Below are 23,459 nucleotides of genomic sequence, written 5' to 3'. Positions count from 1 at the left end.
CACAGTCATATCTAATTCCTTTATATTGTGCTGTGGAATATTTAACTATCCCTAATTAGAGATGATGAGACATTAATAGCTGGCAGTTAGACGTCCTCCTCCTGCCAAGTCCTTCCTTCCCTAAGCACTTGACTCATTAGTATCACAGCAACCCTCTGAAGCAGGCAGTTCAGTCCCATTTTACAGATGAGCAAACTGAGGCTGTTGAAGTCAGCCTGCCCCAGATCTCACTTCCTATCCTTGGTAGAGCCAGATGTGGCCCCAGCGCCCCACCCCTCCCAGCCTTCCACCTGTTCTGTTAACCACTGGGCCACCTTGTGGCTGTGCACCACATCTTCTGTTTTTCTAATGCTATGTGTCTTTGAAGTGGGTGAGTGACCTGGGTGCTGGCCAGGGACAGAAGGAAGGCACAGGGGCTGAATATGCAGCCTTGGCCAAGGAAAGGGTGAGTGACCTGTGTGGAACAGCCTCTCCCAGGCAGGAAAAGCACCTACAGGAATTTGCTGGAGCCTGGTGAAATCCAAACTGACTTAGCTGCAGAGTTTTTCTGAGCCTTGAGTGTGTACAGCTGAGACTCTTCCCTGTGGATTCTGAGGAACACTGGATACAGTGGTTTCTGTTCCTTAAGGGTTTTCAGAGTGCCAGGTGCTGGGCCACCAGAAGCCATTGAGCCAGTGAAGTGGGTGCTATTTCCAGGTGGGAACACTGAGTGTCAGAGAGCTTAAGAGCCTTGTCCAAGGTCATCTGCACAGCTCAGGGCACAGAGAGCTGGAGTATGGGGCAGCCTGGCCACCCTTCCAGGGAATGTAGCGTGGGTGAGGAGCTGCCCGAAACTCTGGAAGTATTCTCTCATTCCATCCTCGCAGTAAGTGAGGAAGTAGGTGCTGTGATTATCCTCATTTTAAAGCACAGAAACTGATGCTTTTTGTACTAAAATGTTAGCTATGAATGCCTAAAGGGGAAATCTGACATAGAATGGCAATTTTGACATCTAATTTTTTTAATTCAAATTAATATGAGGGCACAATATTTAGGTGACATTGTTCTCACTTCCAGGATAAAGTTCCATTTGTAGAAGAGCCCCTCACCCGGGGGCGTGTTATCCACCCTCACAATGTGCACGTTAGGTGAGATCCCACCTCATGCCCTTCCTCCTTCTGCCAGACATCCTCCTCCCCCACCCCGCTTCCCTCTACCCCTGACCTGGACTGTATTAGTATTTTATTGTTCTTATGAACATATAATTGTATATTGATTTCATATTAGCGTGGAGTAAATTGGTTATTTATTTTTCCATTCTTGTGATACTTTACTAAGAAGAATGTATTTCAGCTCCATTTAGGTAAATGTAAAAGATGTGCAGTCTCCATCATTTTTAGTGGCTGAATAATATTCCATGGTGTCCATATACCACAGTTTGTTGATCCATTCATGGGTTGATGGGCCCTTAGGTTGCTTCCACGACTTGGCAATTATGAATTGAGCCACAAACATTCTAGTGCAAATGTCTTTGTGGTAAAATGATTTTTGTTCTTCTGGGTAGATGCCTAGTAATGGAATTGCAGGGTCAAATGGAAGGTCTACATTTAGATCTTTGAGAATTCTCCATACTTCTCTCTAAAAAGGCAATTTCAGCAACTAATTAAAGAAGGTTCTAGTCGTTGAGATTGGGTGTGGTCCAGGCGAGGGAGACTTGAGTTCATCTTCTCCCTGGAAGTCAGTGTTGGGGAAACTGAGTCCCAGAGTGGGAAGAGGCATGTCCTGGGCACACCGCAGTTCAGCAGCACAGCCAGGATCCAAAACTACTTCCTACTGCCTTAGGCCAGGGGGGCGATTCCCTGGGTAGCAGGGCTGGGAGTTGGATGATCAAGTAATAAAGATAAATAATATTTTAATGTAAATATTTAAAAATCAAAACTAATAGATGGACCGGGTATGGTAGTTTGCATCTTTGATCCTAGCACTTTTGGAGGCCAAGGCAGGAGAATACCATGAGCCTAGGAATTTGAGACTAGCCTGAGCAAGAATAAGATTCTGTGTCTACAAATTTTTTTTTTTTTTTTTGCAGTTTTTGGCTGGGGCTGGATTTGAACCTGCCACCTCTGGCATATGGGGCTGGCGCCCTACTCCTTTGAGCCACAGGCACTGCCCCCCAATTTTTTTTTTTAAATTCAGCTGGGCATGGAGGTGCACATCTATAGTCCCAGCTACTTGGGAGGCTGAGGCAGAGGGATCGCCTGAATCTAGGAGTTTGAGGCTACAGTGAGCTCTGATGATGCCACCACACTCCAGACAGAGCTAGACCTTTTTCAAAAACTAAACTAGGCTCGGCACCTGTGGCTCAAGCGGCTAAGGCGCCAGCCACATACACCTAAGGTGGCGGGTTCAAATCCCCAGCCCGGGCCCGCCAAACAACGATGGCTGCAACCAAAAAATGGCCAGGCGTTGCGGCGGGCACCTGTAGTCCCACTTGGGAGGCTGAGGCAGGAGACTCGCTTGAGCCCAGGAGTTGGAGGTTGCTGTGAGCGTGATGCCATGGCACTCTACCCAGGGGGATAGCTTGAGGCTCTGTCTCAAAAAAAAAAACTAAACTAAACATAAAAACAAGAAGACAGGGTGGCACCTGTGGCTCAAAAGGGTAGGGTGCCAGCCCCCTATGTCAGAGGTGGTGGGTTCAAACCCAGCCCCCACCAAATAAATAAATAAAAATTAAAAAAAAAAACAAACGAGAAGACAAAACTAATGGATGAACTTTGAGGACAGTTTGCTAAGCAGAAGCTAGTCATTAAAAATCATGCATTGTATGATTCCATTTATATAAATTGAAATGTTCAGAATAGGCAAATTCATAGAGACAGAAAGATTAGTGGTTGCCAGAGGGGCTGATAGCTAAGGGCACAAAGTTTTTCTTTGAGGTGATGAAAATGTCTTAAAGTTGCCTGACTGTACTAAAAACTCTGTGACTATACTACTCTGAAGATAGTAGAAACCTATGAATATATTAAACTCTCTCTGATTATACTAAAAACCTTTAGGTGAACTGGATGGTATGTGAATTACATCTCAATAAAGATGTTACAAGAAAATCTCAGCCGGGCACGGTAGCTCCTGCCTGTAATCCCAGCACTCTGCGAGGCCAAGGCGGGTGGATTGCTTTAGCTCATGAGTTCAAGACCAGCCTGAGCAAAAAGTGAGACTCCATCTCTACTAAAAATAGAAAAAATTGAAGCTTGAGCCCAAGAATTGGATGACACCATGGCACTCTATCCAGGGAGATAGCTTGAGACTCGGTCTCAAAAAAAAAAAAAAACTACATTAATGTCAGAATATTCATAATAAGCAACATACCAAATTTTAAAATAAAGATAGGCTCACTATTGCTGCTTTTCTCTTCTGCATCAGGCTCCAGTACGTTTTGGCATGGCACTATGTCCTATATGTCTAAAAATTTGATTTTTTTTCCATCATGGATTTTTTTCCACTGATCTAGAAAATATCACATCAAAGCATTTTTTATTTTGGTTACTGCATTTTTTGCACCCCTTGAGCTCTCTGCACAAGGACAGTGCCTCCCTTGCCTTGCCCTGTCCCGGCACTGCCAGGTAAGGCTTTTGTTCTCTTTAGGGTGGGCCAAGCTCTCCTAGCCACCCTGTCCCTTCCTCTTCTCGACAGTATTGCCCCATTTGACAGCTGTGACCAGCAAGGCCCATCCTGAGACAGTCTGTCTTGCTGCTTTTTATTTGTTTTGAATTTAGTACCAGCTAAAAATACCTCCATTTTTTGTTTGTTTTTGAGAGTCTTGCTCCTTCCTCCAAGGTAGGGTGCAATGGCATCATCATAGCTCACTGCAACCTTCAACTCCTAGGCTTAAGCAATCCTCCTGCCTTAGCTTCCTGAGTAGCTAGGATTACAGAGACCCACCACAACACCTGAGTAATTTTTTTTTTTTGAGACAGTCTCACTATGTCACCCTCAGTAGAGTGCTATGGCATCACAGCTCACAGCAACCTCAAACTTTTGAGCTTAAGCAGTTCTCTTGCCTCAGCTTCCCAAGTAGCTGGGACTAAGGGACCTGTCACAATGCCTGTCACAATGTCACAATGCTGTCACAATGTTTTTTTTGTTACTGTTGTTGCAATTGTCATTATTGTTTTAGCTGGCCTGGGCCAGGTTGGAACCTGCCAGCCTGGGTGTATATGGCTGGCACCCTTACCCACTGAGCTGTAGGCGCCGCCACCTGACTAATTTTTTAAAAAAAATTTTTATAGAGAGGACATCTCACTATGTTGCCTAGGATGGTCTTAACCCCCAAGTGATCTTCCCACCTTGACCTCCCAAAGTGCTAGGATTACATGCATGAGCCACTGTGCCCAGCAGAAAATACTATAGTTGGAAATGTGAAATTAGTATACAAGTATAGTTTTCTCTCTTCTTCTCTCCCCTTTCCCCTCCTCCCACCTCCCTCTTTCCTTTAATAGTATCTCACCCTGTTGTTTAGAGTTCAGTGGCATCATCAAAGCTCAATGCAACCTTAAATTCCTAGGCTCAAGTGATCCTCCTGCCTTAGCCTCCTGAATAGCTGGGAATATAGCAGGCATGCACGCCACCATACCCAGCTAATTTTTCTTTTATAGTGATGGGGTATTGCTACATTGCTCAGGCTAGTCTAGAACTGGCCTTAAGCAATCCTCCTGCCTCTACCTCCCAAAGTGCTAGGATAACAGGCATGAGCCACTGCACCTGGCCCTATCTTCCTTTAATAAACGGAGCATATAGGTTACTATATCATAGCATTTTTCATAATTATCTTCTTAGCCAGATTTTACTATATTTATTTCCTTTTCTTCCTCTATTTATTTTATCTTATTCCATTTAAAAACATTTTTCTGGGCTGGGTCCAGTGGTTCACATCTATAATCCTAGCACTCTGGGAAGCCAAGGCGGGAAGATCACTGAAGCTCGGGAATTTGAGATCAGCCTGAGCAAGAGTGAGACTCTGTCTCTACTAAAAATAGAAAAAAAAATAAGTTAGTTGGGCATGGTGGTGCACGCCTGTAGTCCCAGCTATTTAGACGGCTCAGGCAAGAGGATCACTTAAGCTCAGGAGTTTGAGGCTGCTGTGAGCTATGTATGATGCCTGGGCAACAGAGTGAGACCCTGTCTCAAAAGGAAAAAACACACACATACACATAAAAACAAAACCAAAAGAATTCCTGGGAAAAGCTCCACAGTTTTCACCAGGCGGCCAAAGGGATCTATGGCACAAAAAGGGTGAAAGAAGCCGGACTCACTTCCCAGTGCTGCCGTGCACCAGCTGTGTGAGTGTGGCAGCTGCCTCCCTTCTCTGGATTTCTTATTTGTGACCTGGCCAGAGAGGTGCTTTCTCCCCAGAGGGCTGCCGTGGGCAGTCAGCGATGGTGCTGTGTGGAGCTTCACAGCGGTGTCCTGTCCTGTGTCTGCTGGGTGTGATGTGGTATTTTGGACGGGATGTGGCACCAGGTGGGCACATCCATAGCTGCCTACATACTCCCTGTCTCCGTATCCATCCCACTATGTTGCTCTCTGAATAGCCAGGACACTCCTTATGGGTAAGACTGTCCTCATAAAGAATAGTACATAAGCTGGGCATGATGGCTCACGTCTGTAACCCCAGCATTCTGAGAGGCTGAGGCAGGGGGATTGCTTGAGCGCAGGAGTTTGAGACTTGTCTGAGCAAGAGCAAGACCTTGTCTCCACAAAAAGTGGAAAAATCTAACCCAGCATCAATGGCTTGCACCTATAGTCCCAGCTACTTGGGAGGCTGAGGCAGGAGGATGCCTGGAATACCAGTCTAAGGTTGCTGTGAGCTATGATGATCCATGGTACTTTACCCAGGGCACAGAGTTAGACTCTGTCTCAACAGTAACAAAAAAGAGTAGTACATGATTGTACCTAGTGTCACTGAGCCTACGCTCTGTGCCCTAGTCAATGGCTGTGCATTCCTCTTCTGAGCCCCAGTCAATGGCTGTGCATTCCTTATCTGTGCCAGCCTTGCGACAGCTCTATGAGGTAGAGGCCGTCTTCAGACTTATTCTGGAAAAAACATGAGTGAGGCTCAGAGAAGAGGAGTCACTGGCTCAAGGTCACACAGCTGGTGAGTGGCTGAGCCAAGACAGCACCCTGGGTCTGTTCAACTTTGGAACTTTACTCTCGACCCCCACACCCTGTGCCTGTGCCTGCTCCACGCCTGGCCCTGTGGGTGGGCAGTAAATAGTCCTTGAATTCAGTGACCTAAGTGGTGTTTCATAGAGCAGAGGCAAGTAGGCAGCACATGTTAAAATGCAGATTGCCAAGCTCCACCTTGTGTCTTCCATGTCAGAATATTTGGGGGCAGCCCCAGGAACCTGCCTTTGAAGCCGTTTTAGGCTGTTCAGCTACACACTGAAGTTTAAGAACCACCGGAAAGGGAGGGAATAACAATTGTACTGTAACCAAGCTGTGTTTTGAGTGCTTTAGAGCAGTTTATTTGCTTAATTCTCACAAGTACAAGTAGCATTTATTTACAGATGAGGAAACTGAGGCCCAAAGAAGTTATTTCACCCCAAATAAGGGCTGAATTGCTAGTAATCAGAGGTGGTGCCACTAGTTGCAGGATTCCTATCTCTGGGCTCAGTCCTCCACCTCTGACAACTGGGTGGAGACCTGGAGGCAGGATCCTACGTGGGGGCTGGTGCAGGAAGCCCCAGTCCCTGCAAGTTGCTCTGGATGTATCCTGTTTGCCTTGTTTATCTGGCAGTGTCAGGAAGCCCAGAGCAGGGGCTGTGCCAGGCACGAGGGGCAAGGCTGGGAGATGGGCCAGAAGTCGGAGCCAGGTACTGTCCCGAGCAGCTGTCTGACCTGGGGCAAATAGCTCCCTTGTCTGTGCATCAGGTGGGGTAGAGATTTGGGAGGGCACTTAAGAGCTTGAGTTTCAGCATCAGACAGACCTGGTTCCAGTTTGGGCTACACCAGTTACCGTCTTTGTGCCCTCCAACACTTCACCTCTCTGAGCCTCAGTTTCCCCTTCTGTAAAATGGTATCAATAACAGTGCCTAACTTCCAGGGTGGTAGACAGAGCCAGAATATACAGTTGGCCCTCAGTGTCTGTGCATTCCTCATCTGTGACTCCAACCAACCAAGACTGAGGATATTTGGGGGGAAAGTGGATGGTTACCCCTATATTGTCCCCATGGGACAGCTCTGGCTGGTTCTGTGCATAGCCTTGCCGAAACACAGCTACAGGCATTCACGTATGTGTCATCTGTGGCTGTTTCTGCCCCACAGTAGAGCTGAGGAGTCATAGCAGAGACCCTGTGGTCCACAGAGCCAAAAACAGTGGCTTTATGGCCCTTCACAGAAGGGACTTGTGAATGCCTAATAGAGGTGGTAAAACATGTCACCAAAAGGTTAGGAAACAGACACGGGGAAAGAAGTCTCTGCTGAGCTCACCTCACCCACACACAAGTTCCTTAGTTTCCTTGCACTCCTTCCCGTCTTTGTCCGTGTGCTGTAATGACGGCGATGATAATTTGAGTACTAAATGCTCGTGCTTTGAGGGTTGAATCTGTGCCAGACTCGATGGAAGTTACATAGTTCTTCATGACACTCGCTGTTCTAGATTTAATTCTGTTTCTCAGATGACAACACTGTGGCTCAAGAGTAGTGTTCCATACTGACCTAGGCCACACAGCTTCTGAGTTAGGGGAGCTGCGAGGTGACCCCAGCTTATACCTCACAGAGTGCTGAACTGGGCCTGCAGGGGGAACGCTGAGACAGCCCTGCTTTGATGGTTTTAGGGAAAAGATGCAAAGCAAGTCAGGGAAGAGATCCCAGATCTAGGAGCGGAGAGGCTCTGGGGAGAGAGAGAGATTTGGGCTTTCCTCCTGAGTCCCTTGCCTACCAACTGTGTGTCCTTGGGCAGGTCACCTCACCTCTCTGAGCCCCAGTCAATGGCTGGTTTAAATAAGAGAGGGTCAGATGGGGTCCTGGGGTGGGTGTTGTGAGGACAAGATGCAATGATATATGTAAAACCTTTAGCTCAATACCTGGTATACAATAAGTGCTCAATAAGTATGAGCTACTGTTTTTAAGGCCACATGCCGGCTTGCCCACCCTTCCTCCCTCTTGAACCACTCTATGCCTTTTAATGCTCAAGCGGCATCCAAGCCTCAGAATTATGTTTGCTTCCCTCTCACCCCATTGGAATCTGGCAGGCTTTTCTTGGCTGGCTTCCCTCCGCAGTGGGTCAGAGGTCTCTGGTTCCCAGGGGCCCTGCCGGAGAGAGAGAGCTACCCTCTCTGTCCCACTCAGTGGAGGGTTGGGGTGTGGTGGGCAGGAGGTGGTGTGGTCAGTGTGGCCCAACAGGGTGGGCAGTAACCGTGGCAATAGAATGTTTAAGAGCTGGTTCCCACGGGGAGGGATTGCAGGGCTGATGGCTAAGCATGGGCACGTGGGCACTGAGCCACCCTCCAAGGCCACTCTGTAAGTGCAGTGACCTGCCTCCTCAGCTGGCTTTGTGTGCCACCAGATCCCCTCCCCACCCCCCACCACATTGTTCTTGGGAACCTCTTCATCTGCTGAGCTTGGGGAAATGATGCTGATTTAGAAAAGTTATATACATTTAAGCCAAAATCAATTTAGTCTCATGGTGTAAATGTCACCACGCTCCTTCAGTCCCTATGGAATGTCTGCACCTCTCATCGTGGGCATATTTTCTTCTAAGCTTTTATCAGTGGCGTGATTGCCTCACCTGCCAGTTTGCCTGTTCCCGACTAGAGTGTCAGCTCTGTGAAGGTAGGGACCTGCCTGTGTCTGTCGCCCTTGAAGTATCATAGTGTCTTGAGCTGCACCCAGTGCATACTAGGTGCTCAGTAAACATTGGTGGAATGAATGAAGCTGGATCTAAGGGGATCTCATAGGTTGAGCAGCCCTCTCCCCTCCCCTTCCTTCGGGGTAGCGAATGAGGGAAGGGGAAGAAGGAGCAAGGTCCCGTTTCCATCGTATCCTACTGCCCCCAGCTTATGGGCTGTTCCAAGCACAGCATCTTGGGGACAGAACCACGTTAGGAAATTGGCTTTTCCTCTTAGCAGTTGTGTGGCTTCTGCTCTTGGAGCTTCAGTTTCCTCACTTAATCATGTAGGATTAAAAATCCCCACCTCACAAGGCTGTGCTTGATAGCACTCGCTGTGGGTGGCCAGGCGCTGTTGTAACAGATCCTGACTTACTCGCTCCTCCCAGCACACCTAGGAGGCCAGTTCCTTGTCTGCACTAGGCACGTTCAGGTGTTCGCCTAGGAGGTAGTATGGGTATTCCTTTATCCAAGATGCTTGAGATCAGAAGTGCTGCAAATTTCAGATTTGGGGGGGATTTGGGAATTTTTGCATTGTACTTACCAGTTTAGGATTTCTAATCTAAAATGTTCTGATGAGCATTTCCTGCTAGTGTCTTGTTGGAGCTCAAAAACTTTGGGATCTGGAGCATTTTGGAGTTTAGATTTTCACATTAGGGCTACTCAATCTGTATCATCATCCCCATTTTACAGATAAGGAAACTGAGGCTGACGGAGGATAAGTGACTTATCAAGGTCACACAGCCAATACCTGGTGCAGCTGGGATTTAAACCCACGCAGTCTGGGCCAATACTATGTCTAGCATACTAGTCAAAAAATAATCAATTTATTATTTTATCATACAAAAGGGAAATATGGGTGTGATGGCTCACTCCTTATAATTGTAGCTACTTGGGAAGCTGAGGCAGGAGGATCACTTGAGCTCAGGAGTTTGAGGCTGTGGTGAGCCATGATTGCACCACTGCACTCTAGCCCCAGTGACACAGAGAGAGACTCTAAAAAATACTATTTCCTTCTTGTCTTTTTTCTTCCCTGGAGTTTCTGTTTGCTATTTGGTTTGGCTGAGTTGGTGATTCTGCTTTGTACCCCCAATCTATAGAATACTAAGGCCTAGTACCCCTGGGGCATGGGAGGCCAACAATGTGAGGCTCAGCCTATACCCACATAAAGTGGGCAGCATGGCAACCCTCACCACCACCACTGGGCTGAGATGTGGACGAGACGAGGCAGGGCATGGAGAGCCCTGGATTCGGTGCTAAATGGTGCTTAATAAATGCTGGCCTCTGTTACTGATGTTTCTCTGCCAAGATAAGCAGGGATCATTCACCCCTATTCTTCCCTCTCATTTTTCTTCTAATCAGTGCTGTCCAGTGAATGTTCCACAGTGATGAGAATATTCCAGAACAGAGATTGACAAACTTCTATAAGTATCCAGAGAGTGAATGTTCCAGGGTTTATGGCGCCCCAGTGGTTTTTGCCATTGTTGCTACCTCCTCTCTCTTCTCTTCCTGCTCTCCTCCCTCTCTTCCCTGGAAACAAATGTACAAACCATTCTTAGCTCAAGGGCCGTACACCAACATGCTGTGGGGTGGATGTGGCCTGAGGGTCACAGTTTGCCCACCCCACTCTAGATCTGTGCTGTCCAGTACGGTAGCCGCTGGCCACATGTGGTTGCTGGGCACTTACACGGTGGCCAGTATGAAGGAGAAGCTGAATTTTAAATTAATTTAATGTTGCCTAAGTTGAATTTAAATAGCAGCGTGCAGCTGGTGGCTGCACGTTGAGCACAGCTCCAGAAGACTGGCATTCCTGGCAGCCCTGTCCCATCGTTCTGAAAGGGCCTGTGTTCCTCAGAGCAGGAAGGCTGGGCTCTTGGGCCGTGGGAGCTGCTTGGCTGGCAGGCCTCTTGGGCTCACTGGCATTTCAAGGACCGCCTGAGGGCATCTGGGCTCAAGCCATCCTGCCTCCGGAAGAGCTTCAAGTGTCTGGTCCCTAATTGGTTTTATTTGTTCTAAGAGGGCTTGGCCTCCTGTGCCCCAGGAGTGCCAGGCCTGAGCATTCTGTAGCCTGGGGCTGGGGGAGGGCTGGTTACAAAGGCTGCACCTGGGGCCTGTTCTCCATCTGGATTTGGATGTACTAATTGGGGTGATAGTTTCAGGAATAGAAAAGACCGTATAGAGGTAAGGAGTGAGCAAGGAAATGGTGAGGAAGGAAGGACAAAGAACGGCAGACAACAGCCCACAGCCAGTTTATTTCTATTACAGCACAAAGAGTAATAAAAGCTGAGATTTTTACATAGCTTACTGTTATCCAATAGCCCTTTTTACAGAAGAGGAATACTGAGTCCCAGAAGAGTGATCATCTTTATAGTCAGGGAGCTGGCCATCTGCAGAGCTGCATTCTAAACCATCTCTGCCTCCTGAAACAAGAGCGAGAGGAGGGAATTTTATAGACTCACTCAGCGTGTGAGTCTGTAAAGTGATTTATCCTTGTGGGCCTCAGTTGTCCCATCTGTAAAATGGGAAAAGATGAGAATTGGAGTAAAAGTCCTTCACACCCTGAAGGGTAAGGATACAGCATTGAGATATATACATCCTGCCTCCGAGCCACAGAAATCGCCTTGGTTCCACTTTAGGCTGGTCCTGGCTGCATGCCAGGCCTTGGAATGGATGTGACCTCATTCTTGTACTGCAGTGGTTAAGAGCTGGGCCCTGGAGTTTCATATATCTCGCTGGCAAAGCTGGTTCTGTCGGTTGCTCTTCTTGGTGTCATGTTTTCTCATCTGTAAAGCTGTGATCATCATTCTGTCCTCTTAATACGGTTTAAATGACACTAGGTCCTTGCATAGTAGGCAATGTGGTCAGTGTTAGCTGAGGATGGCAGGACATTCTCCAACTCCAGGGAACACCCTCTTCATTGTAGGTTGGGTTTATGGTGGAGTTGTGCAGTACACAGCCTGATCAACCATATCCAGATCGTGATAGTGGTGTCCTGGGAATTGTTGTTGCATATTGTTATATTTGCTTTTCCTAAAGTCCGTGGTCCCTATGCCAAGAGGAAGGGAGAGGCCTGGTTGTCAGAGACCCAGGTGCTCCCTAAGGCAGTGGTATCTTAGCTCAAACACTCACAACTATCTGCCTGAGAAATAACCTGGTTCATTTATTGTAGGAACAGGCAAGTTCAGAGCCTAGCTACAACATCTTCTCCAGAGCTGCACTGAAGCTCGTTCTCCAGACTCCTTCCCCTAGATGTCACTGTCAAGTTCTCTTGGGAACCTGAACCCTCTCTGCCTCTCTGTTGGGAGCCTGAACCCTCTCTGCCTCTCTGAGGGGCCCAGCTCTTCTCCAGGGCACCCGTCCCTGATGCAGTATCTCCTTTGCCTCTCTAGGGCTCTGCTGGAAGACAGCCTTGGTGAGCAGGCACGAGGGCCAGAGCCCAGAGATGAGAGTGTCCAGGGGAGGTAAGTGCATCCAAAAAGTCCCCCTGGAGTCCCTCCTGGCTCCTCTGGAGATAGCCCTTGGCAGGGGAACCTCTGTGGCCCCAGCCTCCATTATGGGGCTGAATTTCCCTTTCTGTTCAGCCAGCAGGTTGGAAATCTGGTCCTAGCAGAAGCCAGATCCCGGCAGCATAGAGAGAACAGGCCTCTGCTCATCTCTCTCTCCTTAGAAAGAAGATCCTCCTAGTGATAGGATGGAGAAGACTGTTCCAAAGCCAGTAGGGGCCTTGCCCAGCACCGTGGGGCACATTCAAGGCACAGACAGAGCCTCAAGCTTCTCGTGTCCCATCTTGCCAGTGCTAGTGTTTTTGGTGGGCTTGCTTGGCCCTTCACACAAGAGAGTTCCTTGACCATCCCAATAGCTTCCATGAGGAAAGGTTATTGTTATTCCTTTTCAGGGAGGGAAGACAGAAGCTCAGAGAGGTGAAGTCCTTTTTCCAAGTGACTAGCTGGCAAGAGGCAGAAGCAGGATTTGAACCTGGGGCTCTAAGTTGGAAATCCTTACCCTCCATTCTCACTGCCATGTTGCCAGGACACCTCCTTTGCTAGGATCAAGCAGGGTGGCATGAATGTTGGACAGGACCTGGTGCCTTGGCTGGGCCCTCTAGTGGGGTCCCTAGCTCTGGGTTACATGGAAACTGCCTTCTGTTTCTGTCTGCTCAGTCACCCTGCTCTTTCTTCTGAAGCCATCTCCTTGCTGTCCTCTGCTCATATCTGACCTGTCTGCTTTGTGCAGCTTACTTCTGGTGAGTAGCTCGGCCTTGGTCTGGTGCAGTCAAGGCTTGCCACTATCTGTGAAACCTTGGGCAAGTTGCGTCATCTCTCTGAGCTCAGATGATGCATGGAACATGCTTTTGCAGAGTGAGCGTGTAAAAGCACAAAACTCAGGATGTTTGCAGGACTTAGTCCAGGGCTGAAGCCAAATGAACTATCAGAAGAGTTGATAACATTCTCCTTATTCTGTCTAGCCCTCCTTCCGGGCCTTTTCCCTTGGTGCTCAGTATCTATATCACCCACCACAGACAGACTCCAGAGTGCATATACACTCACTGGAAGCAGCTTTCAGTTTCCAAATTATCCCCTTTTCTCTGTATCCCCCTCTCCCATCTGTTCATCCAAACGGATGATTATTCTATTTCAACCTAAGATATGATTGACAGCCCCCTGGGGGCCTTGACACTGAAATTATAGTACTTGGCAGAATTCTAGTCTCAGTCTAAGGGGAGAATTCCACTGAGCACTTGATGAAGTTGAGGGGTCATTGCAGGGATTCCTAACTGGCATCATGTCCTGTCTGGCCTGTCTTCTCCCCACCCCACCCCCCAAAATAGCCCTGCAATTAGCTTTTCTCATCACAGACCTTGAATTTCGGGCATCCTTGAACCCCCAGCATTGTCCACTGAATGTTATAGGTACATTTTTCTGAGGAAAGCTATTATGCAGTGCTCAAAGAGGTCAGTGACCCCAAAGCTTCATCTTTGCTTGGTCACCTGCTTCTAGAACTTTCACAGCAGCCTTTGAAGACTGTTTGAAGCTGTTTGTCTATTTTGTAGCCAGAGAAACTATGGCCAAGATGAGGGAAGTCCCAGAACCTCTTAGCAAGTTGAACCCCAGGCCTGAGACCATACTCTCTCCACTTGGCTTATTTTCCCCTTGCTGTGGCCCAAGAGTGCCCAGGCAGCCCCAAGGTGTTACGACTGAACAGGCCCAGTTGCAGGCCCATCTCACATCTTAAGAGAAATGCAGTCTCCCCATTCATTCACTTCCAGACCCTTCCACCAGACCCTCCTCTGTTGACTGAGCTGCTTGCAGCTGCACGGTCATGTTGGGTTCTTTCGTGCCTGTGCCTCTCTCCTGGCTGTTTCCTTTGCTGAGCACACCCTTCCCCTCTTCTCCACCTGCAGGACACTACCTCCTGCAAGAGGCCTGCTTTCACCTATGGAGGCGGAACCTGTCTCTCCCTCCCAGGTGTGGGTCCACAATATGAATAGACTTGGGAGGCTGAGGCTGTGACTCTTGGCTACCACAGCCCAACTTCCAGCATGTATTAGGTGCTCATTAAATGTTGGAATAACTGAATAGCGAATGATGATGTTAGAAATCACTAATATTCTTTCAAATGCTCCCTACATGCTAGGTATCTTCTTAAATACTTTCTGTATAGGGTGGTATTTTTCAGTCTTTTTCATCTCACAGCGCACTTGAACCTATAATTAAACTTCTATGGCACACACACTTAAATTATATAGATCAAAAAAGAGTAAAAAAAAAGAATATACTTACTGTGCTTTGAACTGCTTTCAAAACTAATTTAATTAATGATCTCTAAAAATTTTCCATGGCACACCTAAGATCCTCTCACAGCACACCAGTTGAAAATCACTGGTTTAAGGAGTCGATTACTGTTCATGACAGCCCTTTGAGGTTGACACTCTTAGGCCCATTTTATAGATGAGTCTCAGAGAAGTTAAGTCTGTTGCCCGCGCTCACACAGCCGGAAAGTGGCAGAGCTGGGATTCAAATCCAGGCTTACCTGACTCCCTGAATGCCAGAAACTCAGGCCTTCACTTTGATTCTAGAAGTAGGCAGGAGGGGCAGACAGGGAAATGAAGCCTCAGAGACACAGCTGGGGCGGTCTGAAATTGGGTGAATGTCCATGCAGCTTTGGAGCCTGTACCTTCTGCATTGAGCTCAGGCTGCAAAGTTGGGGGGTCTTGGGAACGAACTGGGAAGAAGGGCCGATCTGTCATTTGGAGGGTGTGAGGAAGGGAATGGCTGGCTGTCTAGGTCCTTGCTTTTCAAAACAAGTTCTTAACCTGATGAATTGCCACTGAAGCCTGATCCTCAAGGTCATAATTTATATCCTAAGTCATCCTGTCCCCTTGTTCCTCATCACATCCAAAGGCCTAGCATCTCGAAGCCTCTTGGCTGGTTTCCTGGCCTCTATCCTTACCTTTGCAGGCCTGGTGCTTGGGGACTGTGGGTAGAATAAGTCTAGGTCTTACCGTGTCCCCGCCCTCTGTCTTTCTCTTTCCCTTCTGGCTGTAGCAGCCTCCTCTCAGGTTCTTAAAGAAGCCACACCCTCTCCCACCCAGGGCATTCACATTCTCTGTTCCTTCTGTCTCCAGCGTCCTTCCCACATGTTTTCCTATGGCTGTTTACTTCTTATCCAGGTCTCGACTTAGACGTCACCTCCTCCAAGAGGCCCTCGCTAGCCACCCTCCCATCCTTTCTTTGACCCTTCTCACAGCGTCGGCTTTCTTGGAAAGCAGTTATTGCAGTCTGGCCATACCTTGTGTGTTATTCGCTACTCTCACTAGGACCTAAGATTCTTGACGTCACAGTCCTGGCCATCTTGTCTGTTGCCCTGTTCCCAGCACCTAGCGCAATGCCAAGCACCTTTTAATGCTGAATGCATTAAATTTGCTGAATGCAGAACAAATGAGTGAGTGATGATTTTGGAAGAAATGTAGACCATGATACGCTGAGCCTTCTTCCAGAAAACATTTCTTATGTAGGCAAAGTGTGGTAATTTAGAGAAGATGCCAGAGCCCGCGGGCCTGGGTTCCAATCTTGCCCCCACCCCCATGACTGCTTCCCAGCTGCAACTATGAGCAACCTTTCTGTGCCTCAGTTTCCTCCTCTCTCTACAATGATGATTACATAGCACTTAACTCTGTCAAGGCCCTGCTTGTTCAACCAAGACGCATTCCTTCCATATTTCTTAAGCAACTGCCAGGCGCCAGGCACTGCTCTAGGAGTTGATACAGCAGAGAACAAAACAAGAAAAACTCCCTGTCCTCATGGAATAGATGTGCTTCTGGAACTGACATTCCAGAGGATTATTATTTCCCACATTTTGCTAATAAATTTTATAATAAGGATTACTGTCTCCATTTATCAGATGAGACAGCTGTGGAGAGATTGAGGAACCTGCCGTGGTCGCACAGGTAGGAAGTGGCATGAAGTGTTTTCATCCAGGCTGTTGTCTCCAGAGTCCCTTGGGGTGATAATAGTACCTACCCTAAGGCTGCTGGAGGATCCCATGAGTTAAGGTAGATAAAGTACCTAGGACAGTGCCGGGCGTATAACAAGTGTTTGTAAAATGTTCTCTGCCATTCATGTCAGCAGTGTCACATTTGCTGTTATTGGGGTTTGTCATCGAAACAAATCAGCCTTTTACAGAATTTATTTATTTTTTTAAGACAGGGTCTCACTTTGTCACCCTTGGTAAAGTGCTGTGACATCACCGCTCACAGCAACCTCATACTCTGGGGCTCAGGTGATGCTCTTGCCTCAGTTTTAGTAGAGGCAGGGTCTCACTCTTGAACTCAGGCAACTGCCTGCCTCTGCTTCTCAGAGTGCTAGGATTACAGGCATGAGCCACCACACCTGGCTTTAAAGAATTAAAGTTAGTCTTACTCAGAGTGCCACTGAGGATTGGAACCCAGGAAGAGTCTTTCAGAGAGCTCCTGTCAGCTGCTTCAAAGCCGTATGCGAACCCTGGGTTTATGTATAAGGTGGTGGAGGTTCTGCACATGTTCAGAAGTAGCATTACATGTGCTCAGAAATTGCATTAGAACAAAATCTCCTCAAAGTTTGGGTGTGAGGCTCAGTCTGGTTATAGCTTATAGGCATAATCTCTAATCCTCTCAAGACACTATTTTTCTTAAAGGAAGAAGCAAGGTCTAGGGTCACGAACTTAATCTTTTTGTGTTGATTCAACCAAGAAACATGGGAGCCTGAGCTCTGTCCTGCCTATCATCTTGCAGGCATTCTTCTAGAGGGCGACGCTCAGTCACTGAGTCAGGGGCTTTGAAATTCTGCTGGCAATGGACTTTGTGAAATTTTGCCGGCAAGGGGAATGAGCAGCTATGGCTTCTTACCTTTGCTACTTCGTCTCACATGTTCTTACAGTAAAGGCAAGCAGACCTCCCTGTGCCCCCCGCCTTCTCCCCTATGTGAGCCAAAGTAGAAGACGACTTCCCTGACTCTGTGTGTCTCCCTTTCTCCCCAGATGTGAGCCCAGCAGGCCGCCCCTGTCGCTGAAGTCCAGGAATCAGGCCCCCAGGCCGGGCCTGCCCCACCCCCAGCCCAGCATGCGGCTGTCCATGCGGAGGGCGCTGCTGGCTGTTGGCTGTGTCCTGGCCCTGGTGCTAGCAGTCCAGCTGGGGCAGCAGGTGCTGGAGTGCCGGGCGGTGCTGGCCGGCCCGCGGAGCCCCCGGCGGGCCATGCGGCCAGAGCAGGAGGAGCTGGTGATGGTCGGTGCGGACCACATGGAGTACCGCTATAGCAAGGCCATGCCACTCATCTTTGTGGGTGGTGTGCCCCGCAGTGGCACCACGCTGATGCGTGCCATGCTGGACGCCCACCCCGAGGTGCGCTGTGGCGAGGAGACCCGCATCATCCCGCGCGTGCTGGCCATGCGACAGGCCTGGTCCAAGTCTGGCCGTGAGAAGCTCCGGCTGGATGAGGCAGGCGTGACGGACGAGGTGCTAGATGCAGCCATGCAGGCTTTCATCCTGGAGGTGATCGCCAAGCACGGCGAGCCGGCACGCGTGCTCTGCAACAAGGACCCCTTCACGCTCAAGTCCTCGGTCTACCTGTCACGCCTGTTCCCCAACTCCAAGTTCTTGCTGATGGTGCGGGACGGCCGGGCCTCGGTGCACTCCATGATCACGCGCAAGGTCACCATTGCTGGCTTTGACCTCAGCAGCTACCGCGACTGCCTCACCAAATGGAACAAGGCCATCGAGGTGATGTATGCCCAGTGCATGGAGGTGGGCAAGGACAAGTGCCTGCCTGTGTACTACGAGCAGCTGGTGCTGCACCCCCGTCGCTCCCTCAAACTCATCCTCGACTTCCTCGGCATCGGCTGGAGCGACGCCGTTCTGCACCACGAGGAGCTCATTGGCAAGCCGGGTGGTGTCTCCCTGTCCAAGTGAGTGGAGCCCTCATCCTTCCACTAAAACGCCTAGCCTTGGAGTCAGAGGTACCAGATCAACTCAGTTTCTTCTGAGCTGTGTGGCTTTGGGCAAGTCACTGTACCTCTCTGAGCCTCAGTTTCATTATACAAAAAAAGAGGGGAAACAATCATTGATTCTTCCCTTTTCTAGACAGTCAGCAAACTTTGAATATGCTTTGTAGTATGGCAATAGTGGGTAAAGATTAAGGGCACAGATTCTGGACCCAGAATGTGTTCAAATCCCTGCTGTGCCATTTCCTGTGTGACCTTGGGCAAGTGACTCAACCTCTCTGTGCTTTTGCTTCCTCATTTATAACATGGGAATATAATCAATTTACCTTACAGATACCTGTGAGCATCAAGTTAATATATGTTAAGTGCTATTATTACTTTTATTGGAATACCCATTATCATCATCTTACTGTTTAATGAATACCTACTATATGGCAAATATTAGGTTAAGCCCCAAACAATATTATCACCTTTATGCCCCACAGCAACCTGAGGACATAAGAACTACTCTTAGGGTGGCACCTGTGGCTCAAAGGAGGCGGGTGTCGGCCCCATATACCGGAGGTGGCAGGTTCAAACCTGGCCCTGGCCAAAAAAAGAAAAGAAGTACTCTTATCCCCATTTTACATATGGAAAACTAAATCTCAGAGAAGTTATTAGCCTGAAGTCACACAGCTAACAATGCATGGTGCTGGGATTTGAACCCAGGTCTGTTGGACTTCAGACATGTGCCATTAAGCTTTCTACGTCTAGGAAAGGACCCCACATTCCATCCTCCCTCTCATTTCACCTTTGCCTTCCCTTCCTTTCCTCCCGCTGGCCCTTGTTCTCTGCCTTCCTCCTTGGAGAAGTTGCCACCCCCCTTTCTGAACCTAGAGCCCTTGAACAGTGCTGGGGCAGAGGGTGTGATCTCTCATCACTCATCAGGCTCGGGAATCTCTAAGAGCCCAGCCAAAGGGCTGTCGTCCCACCAGGCCCTGAGTGGAGCTGGTGGCTCACAGCTGCTCTCTCTTGAACATCAAGTGCCCACATGCCAGGTATTCCAGCCCGAGCTAGGATTTTGTAAATTTCCATAACAAGAAAAGTTAGATTACCAAAGGAATAGATCGTGATTGTAGAAAATTGGAAAAATATGCCCAACAAAAAAGGACAAAACCCCCATAATCCCACCACTCAGATTTAGATGTGTAACCTCTTGATCCTTTTTGAGGATGTTGATAAAACCAGAGTCCAGCTGAACATGTTCCCCTACAGCCTTTTTTAACTTTGTATATGCATCTTCTTTTTTTCTTTTTTAGAGACAGAATCTCACTTCATTGGCCTCAGTAGGGTGTTGTGGTGTCACAGCTCACACACAGCTCACAACAACCTCCAACTCCTGGGCTTAGGCAATTCTCTTGCCTCAGCCTCCCACGTAGCTGGGACTACAGTGCCCGCCACAGCACCCGGCTATTTTTTGTTGCAGTTCGGCCAAGGCCGGGTTCGAACCCCCCACCCTTGTTAATATGGGGCCAGCGCCCTACCCACTGAGCCACAGGCATCACCTGTGTATGCAACTTTAGCTGGTGGCACCCAGCTCTCTGCTACAACGTTGTTTTGAATGGCTGCATGAGAGGCCACAACACGGGTTACCATATTTGACTTAACATCCCCTGTTATTGGACATTCCAGTTATTTCTAGTTTTATTGACATGTATCAGTCATTACACCCATTCACATTTTGGGATGTGTTCACATGATTTCTGTGCCACAAAGTCCTGGAGAAACCAGGATTTTGGCCAAAGCCGTGCACACAGGATAGAGGAGAGATTTAAATCTGAGTCCTCCATGTTTCACTCACCAGTCCACACCCTCTCCCCTTCTCTAGTTCTCCCCACTTCACTCCCAGCGCTGTCTTCCTTTTGCTGCCTCTTCCTGTTTCTGTTCCTCTTTCTCTAACTCTTCTCTTAGTTGAGATGGAAGCATCTAGAAATACGCTCTTGATACTGGGGAATCCCCGTTCTCCCCTATCCTATAAGTCCCCTGAATTATAATTGGTAAGATACTCATTCAGGTGACTGGGCGTGGTGGCTTACACCTGTAATCCGAGCACTCTAGGAGGCTGAGGCAGGTGGAATGCTTGAACTCACAAGTTCAAGACCAGCCTGAGCAAGAGCAGGACACCATCTCTACTGAAAATGGAAAAACTAGTTGGGCATTGTGGTGGGTGCCTCTAGTCCCAGCTACTTGGGAGGCTGAGGCAAAAAGATCACTTGAGCCCAAGAGTGTGAGGTTGTTGTGAGCCATGACGCCATGGCACTCTACCCAAGGCGACAGACTGAGGCTCTATATTTAAAAAAAAAAAAAAAAAAGCTATTCATTCAGGTGGCTTAGTAAGCCTGTTACAAGGAAGCACCTGGAAGGGGGTGGTTATTGCACAGTTGAAACAAAGAATGAGTTTAGTTGAGTGGGAAAAAAAGTTGTAGGCAACACACGTAACATATTTATATGAAAGTCCGTGTGTGGGGGGAGATGGAGGTCGGGTGGATGTGTGAGTGTGCACACGTGCACACCTGCATGTGCTAACCCTCACTGGGAGCTTACAGAGTGCCCCGTCTCTTCTAAGCACTTTGCTGAGTAACTCATTTCCTCTGCAGAGCAGCCCAGGGAGGTATGCGCTATTATTATGTTCATTTATCACTGAAGAAAATGAGGCTCAGAGAGGTGAAGTTACCAACTCTTCCACGGTCACACAGCCAATATTGGCATAGCTGGCGCTTGAACCCAGGCAGTCTGGCTCCTGAGTCTGCTCTTAACCACTTTGCAGGAAAAGGAGAGAGAGCGTGGACTCCAAAATGCTGAGTAAGACTGGGTATCCGTGGAAAGCCGATGGACTGGCAGTGGTGACCACAGGAGCTTTCAGTATTACCATTAACATTTTGGAGGGCTTTTCTTTTCCCCCCAAGGACAAAATATTCATGTTAGTCCATATACATTAAAGGTTGTTTTTTTGTTTTTTTTTTTAAGTCACAGACGTCAAGGAAGCAGAATTTAGTACGTGCTGCTAGTAATTTGTGACTTCCTACCACGTGCTCTTATCCCATGGTACTGGGGAGGTGTGGTAAGGCATAGTGACTCATCTGCAGTCCCACAGGTGATGGGGCAGAGCCGGGCAGAGGCCAGGTCTCCCCAGCCTTTCCTGCTGCTCCAGAGTGACTGAGAAAGGAAGTTGCCGGGTGCTGTCTGGGTCTGCCCTACCCTGCCCTGCCCAGCCTGTCCTCTCTCCTCAGGATCGAGCGGTCCACGGACCAGGTCATCAAACCTGTGAACCTGGAAGCACTCTCCAAATGGACTGGTCACATCCCTGGGGATGTGGTGCGGGACATGGCCCAGATCGCCCCCATGCTGGCTCGGCTTGGCTATGACCCCTATGCAAACCCACCCAACTATGGCAACCCTGACCCCATCGTCATTAACAACACACACCGGGTGAGTGTGCACGCGTACTCGTGGAAATGTGGCCGCGGGGCTCTGGCGGGAGTGGAAGCTCCAGCTGCCTGAGAAAACAGGTCTAGTCTCTTGAGTCCCGCACATCTACGTGTTTCTCCCTGATGGACTCAGTGTAATTGTGCGACTGCATGTATTTTCATTTTTGTTCTCCCCCACCACCCCAGACAGATTCTCACTATGTCACCCTTGGTAGAGTGCTGTGACATCACAGCTCACAGCAACCTCAAACTCTCGGGCTTAAGTGATTCTCTTGCCTCAGCTCCCAAGTAGCTGAGACTACAGGTGCCCACCACAATGCCTGGCTATTGTTTTTGTATTTTCACTTCTGCGTGGGCTGCAAGGAAGCTCCGAACTACTGTGGCCTATCTTATACTCCAACCTCTAACCGCAGGCCCGGTGTATACTAATTTTATCTTATTTTCTTGCTCTCATTTAGTTTTTATCCCCCTATTTTTATGGCTGCTTGTTTATCTTTGTTGAGAGTGAACATAAACAAATAAGCTAGGGTGGCACCTGTGGCTCCGTGGGTAGGACGCCAGCCCCATATACCAAGGGTGGCAGAGTTGAGCCTGGCCCCCGGCTAAACTACAACAAAAAATAGCCGGGTGTTGTGGGGAGTGCCTGTAGTCCCAGCTACTTGGGAGGCTGAAGTAGAGAATCACAAGCCCAGGAGTTGGAGGTTGCTGTGAGCTGTGACGCCACGGCACTCTCCCCAGGGCGACACAGCGAAACTCTGTCTCTTTAAAGAAAAAAAACAACAACAACAAATAAGCTATTGGTCCATTCATTGTCCCATAAGGTTTAAAACTGACTTCTCAGACAAATGTGAACCTAGGATTCCTTAAATTGCTTTTTAAGTTCTCCTTAGATAAGGTGGTAGAGGGAAATGACTTTTTTTTGAGACGGATTCTTACTCTGTCACCCTGGATAGTGTGCCATGGTGTGATAGCTCATAGCGACCTCAAACTCTTGGGCTTAAGCAATTCTCTTGGCCTCAGCCTCCTCCAGGCTATTTTTAGAGACAGTGTCTTGCTGTTGCTCAGGCTGGTCTCAAACTCCTGAGCTTAAGCAATCCATCTGCCCCTTCCTCCCAGAATGCTGGGATTACAGGCGTGAGCCACCAAGTCTGGCTGAAAATGCCTTTTAAGAAAATGTTTTTGAAGTATTAAAGTAGGCTAATACTAGGTAAAAGAGTAGTCGACAAGTTCATGGTTCTGTTTCTGTGTTGTTTCTTGTTAACTTTGGATGCTACATTGTAATTTCCTTTTAGGCACTAAGTTAATTGAAATACTTGAAAATGGGTTTCAGGCCCAAGGAAGAACCCTCCTGGCCTGTATATCATTGAGACCCAAAGTCTTAATTTAAGCTAAGCTCAGTATTTCTGAATATGTGCTAATTTTAAGAAAGTAAACAGTTCTTGTATTGAATCAGAGCAGAAAAGAATTAATTCCTCTCTCAGTTCTTCTTTAATTCTTTAGTCAGCTCAAGGAGGAAGTCTCCCTTGTTGCTAACAAGTCTATAGTGCCTCTCCCACAGCTCCCTAATCTCTCTTTTCAAGAAGAGAATTTAGGCTTGGCACATACACTGAGGCTGCGGGGTTCAAACCTTGCCTGGGCCTGCTAAACAACAA

At 48.3% G+C, this 23,459-nt stretch overlaps 1 protein-coding gene across 5 annotated transcripts in view; it reads left to right on the top strand.

Moving 5' to 3' along the window:
- Positions 1-23,459, top strand: part of TPST2 (tyrosylprotein sulfotransferase 2) — a 54,899-nt gene that overhangs the window by 23,373 nt on the left and 8,067 nt on the right. For all 5 annotated transcript variants that reach the window (XM_023513297.1, XM_003789843.3, XM_023513299.1 and 2 more), the window contains 3 exons: positions 12,256-12,327; positions 17,381-18,304; positions 21,610-21,808. In XM_023513297.1, coding sequence (XP_023369065.1) covers positions 12,256-12,327; positions 17,381-18,304; positions 21,610-21,808 — 1,195 coding nt within the window. The remainder of the gene's footprint in view (positions 1-12,255; positions 12,328-17,380; positions 18,305-21,609; positions 21,809-23,459) is intronic.

Source organism: Otolemur garnettii, unplaced genomic scaffold (assembly GCF_000181295.1).
Source record: "Otolemur garnettii isolate 467f Iridium unplaced genomic scaffold, OtoGar3 scaffold00038, whole genome shotgun sequence".
In the NCBI taxonomy this organism is placed as follows: Eukaryota; Metazoa; Chordata; class Mammalia; order Primates; family Galagidae; genus Otolemur; species Otolemur garnettii.
The sequence above is the reverse complement of the archived record's forward strand: the minus strand, read 5'-3'. Positions and strand labels throughout refer to the sequence as shown.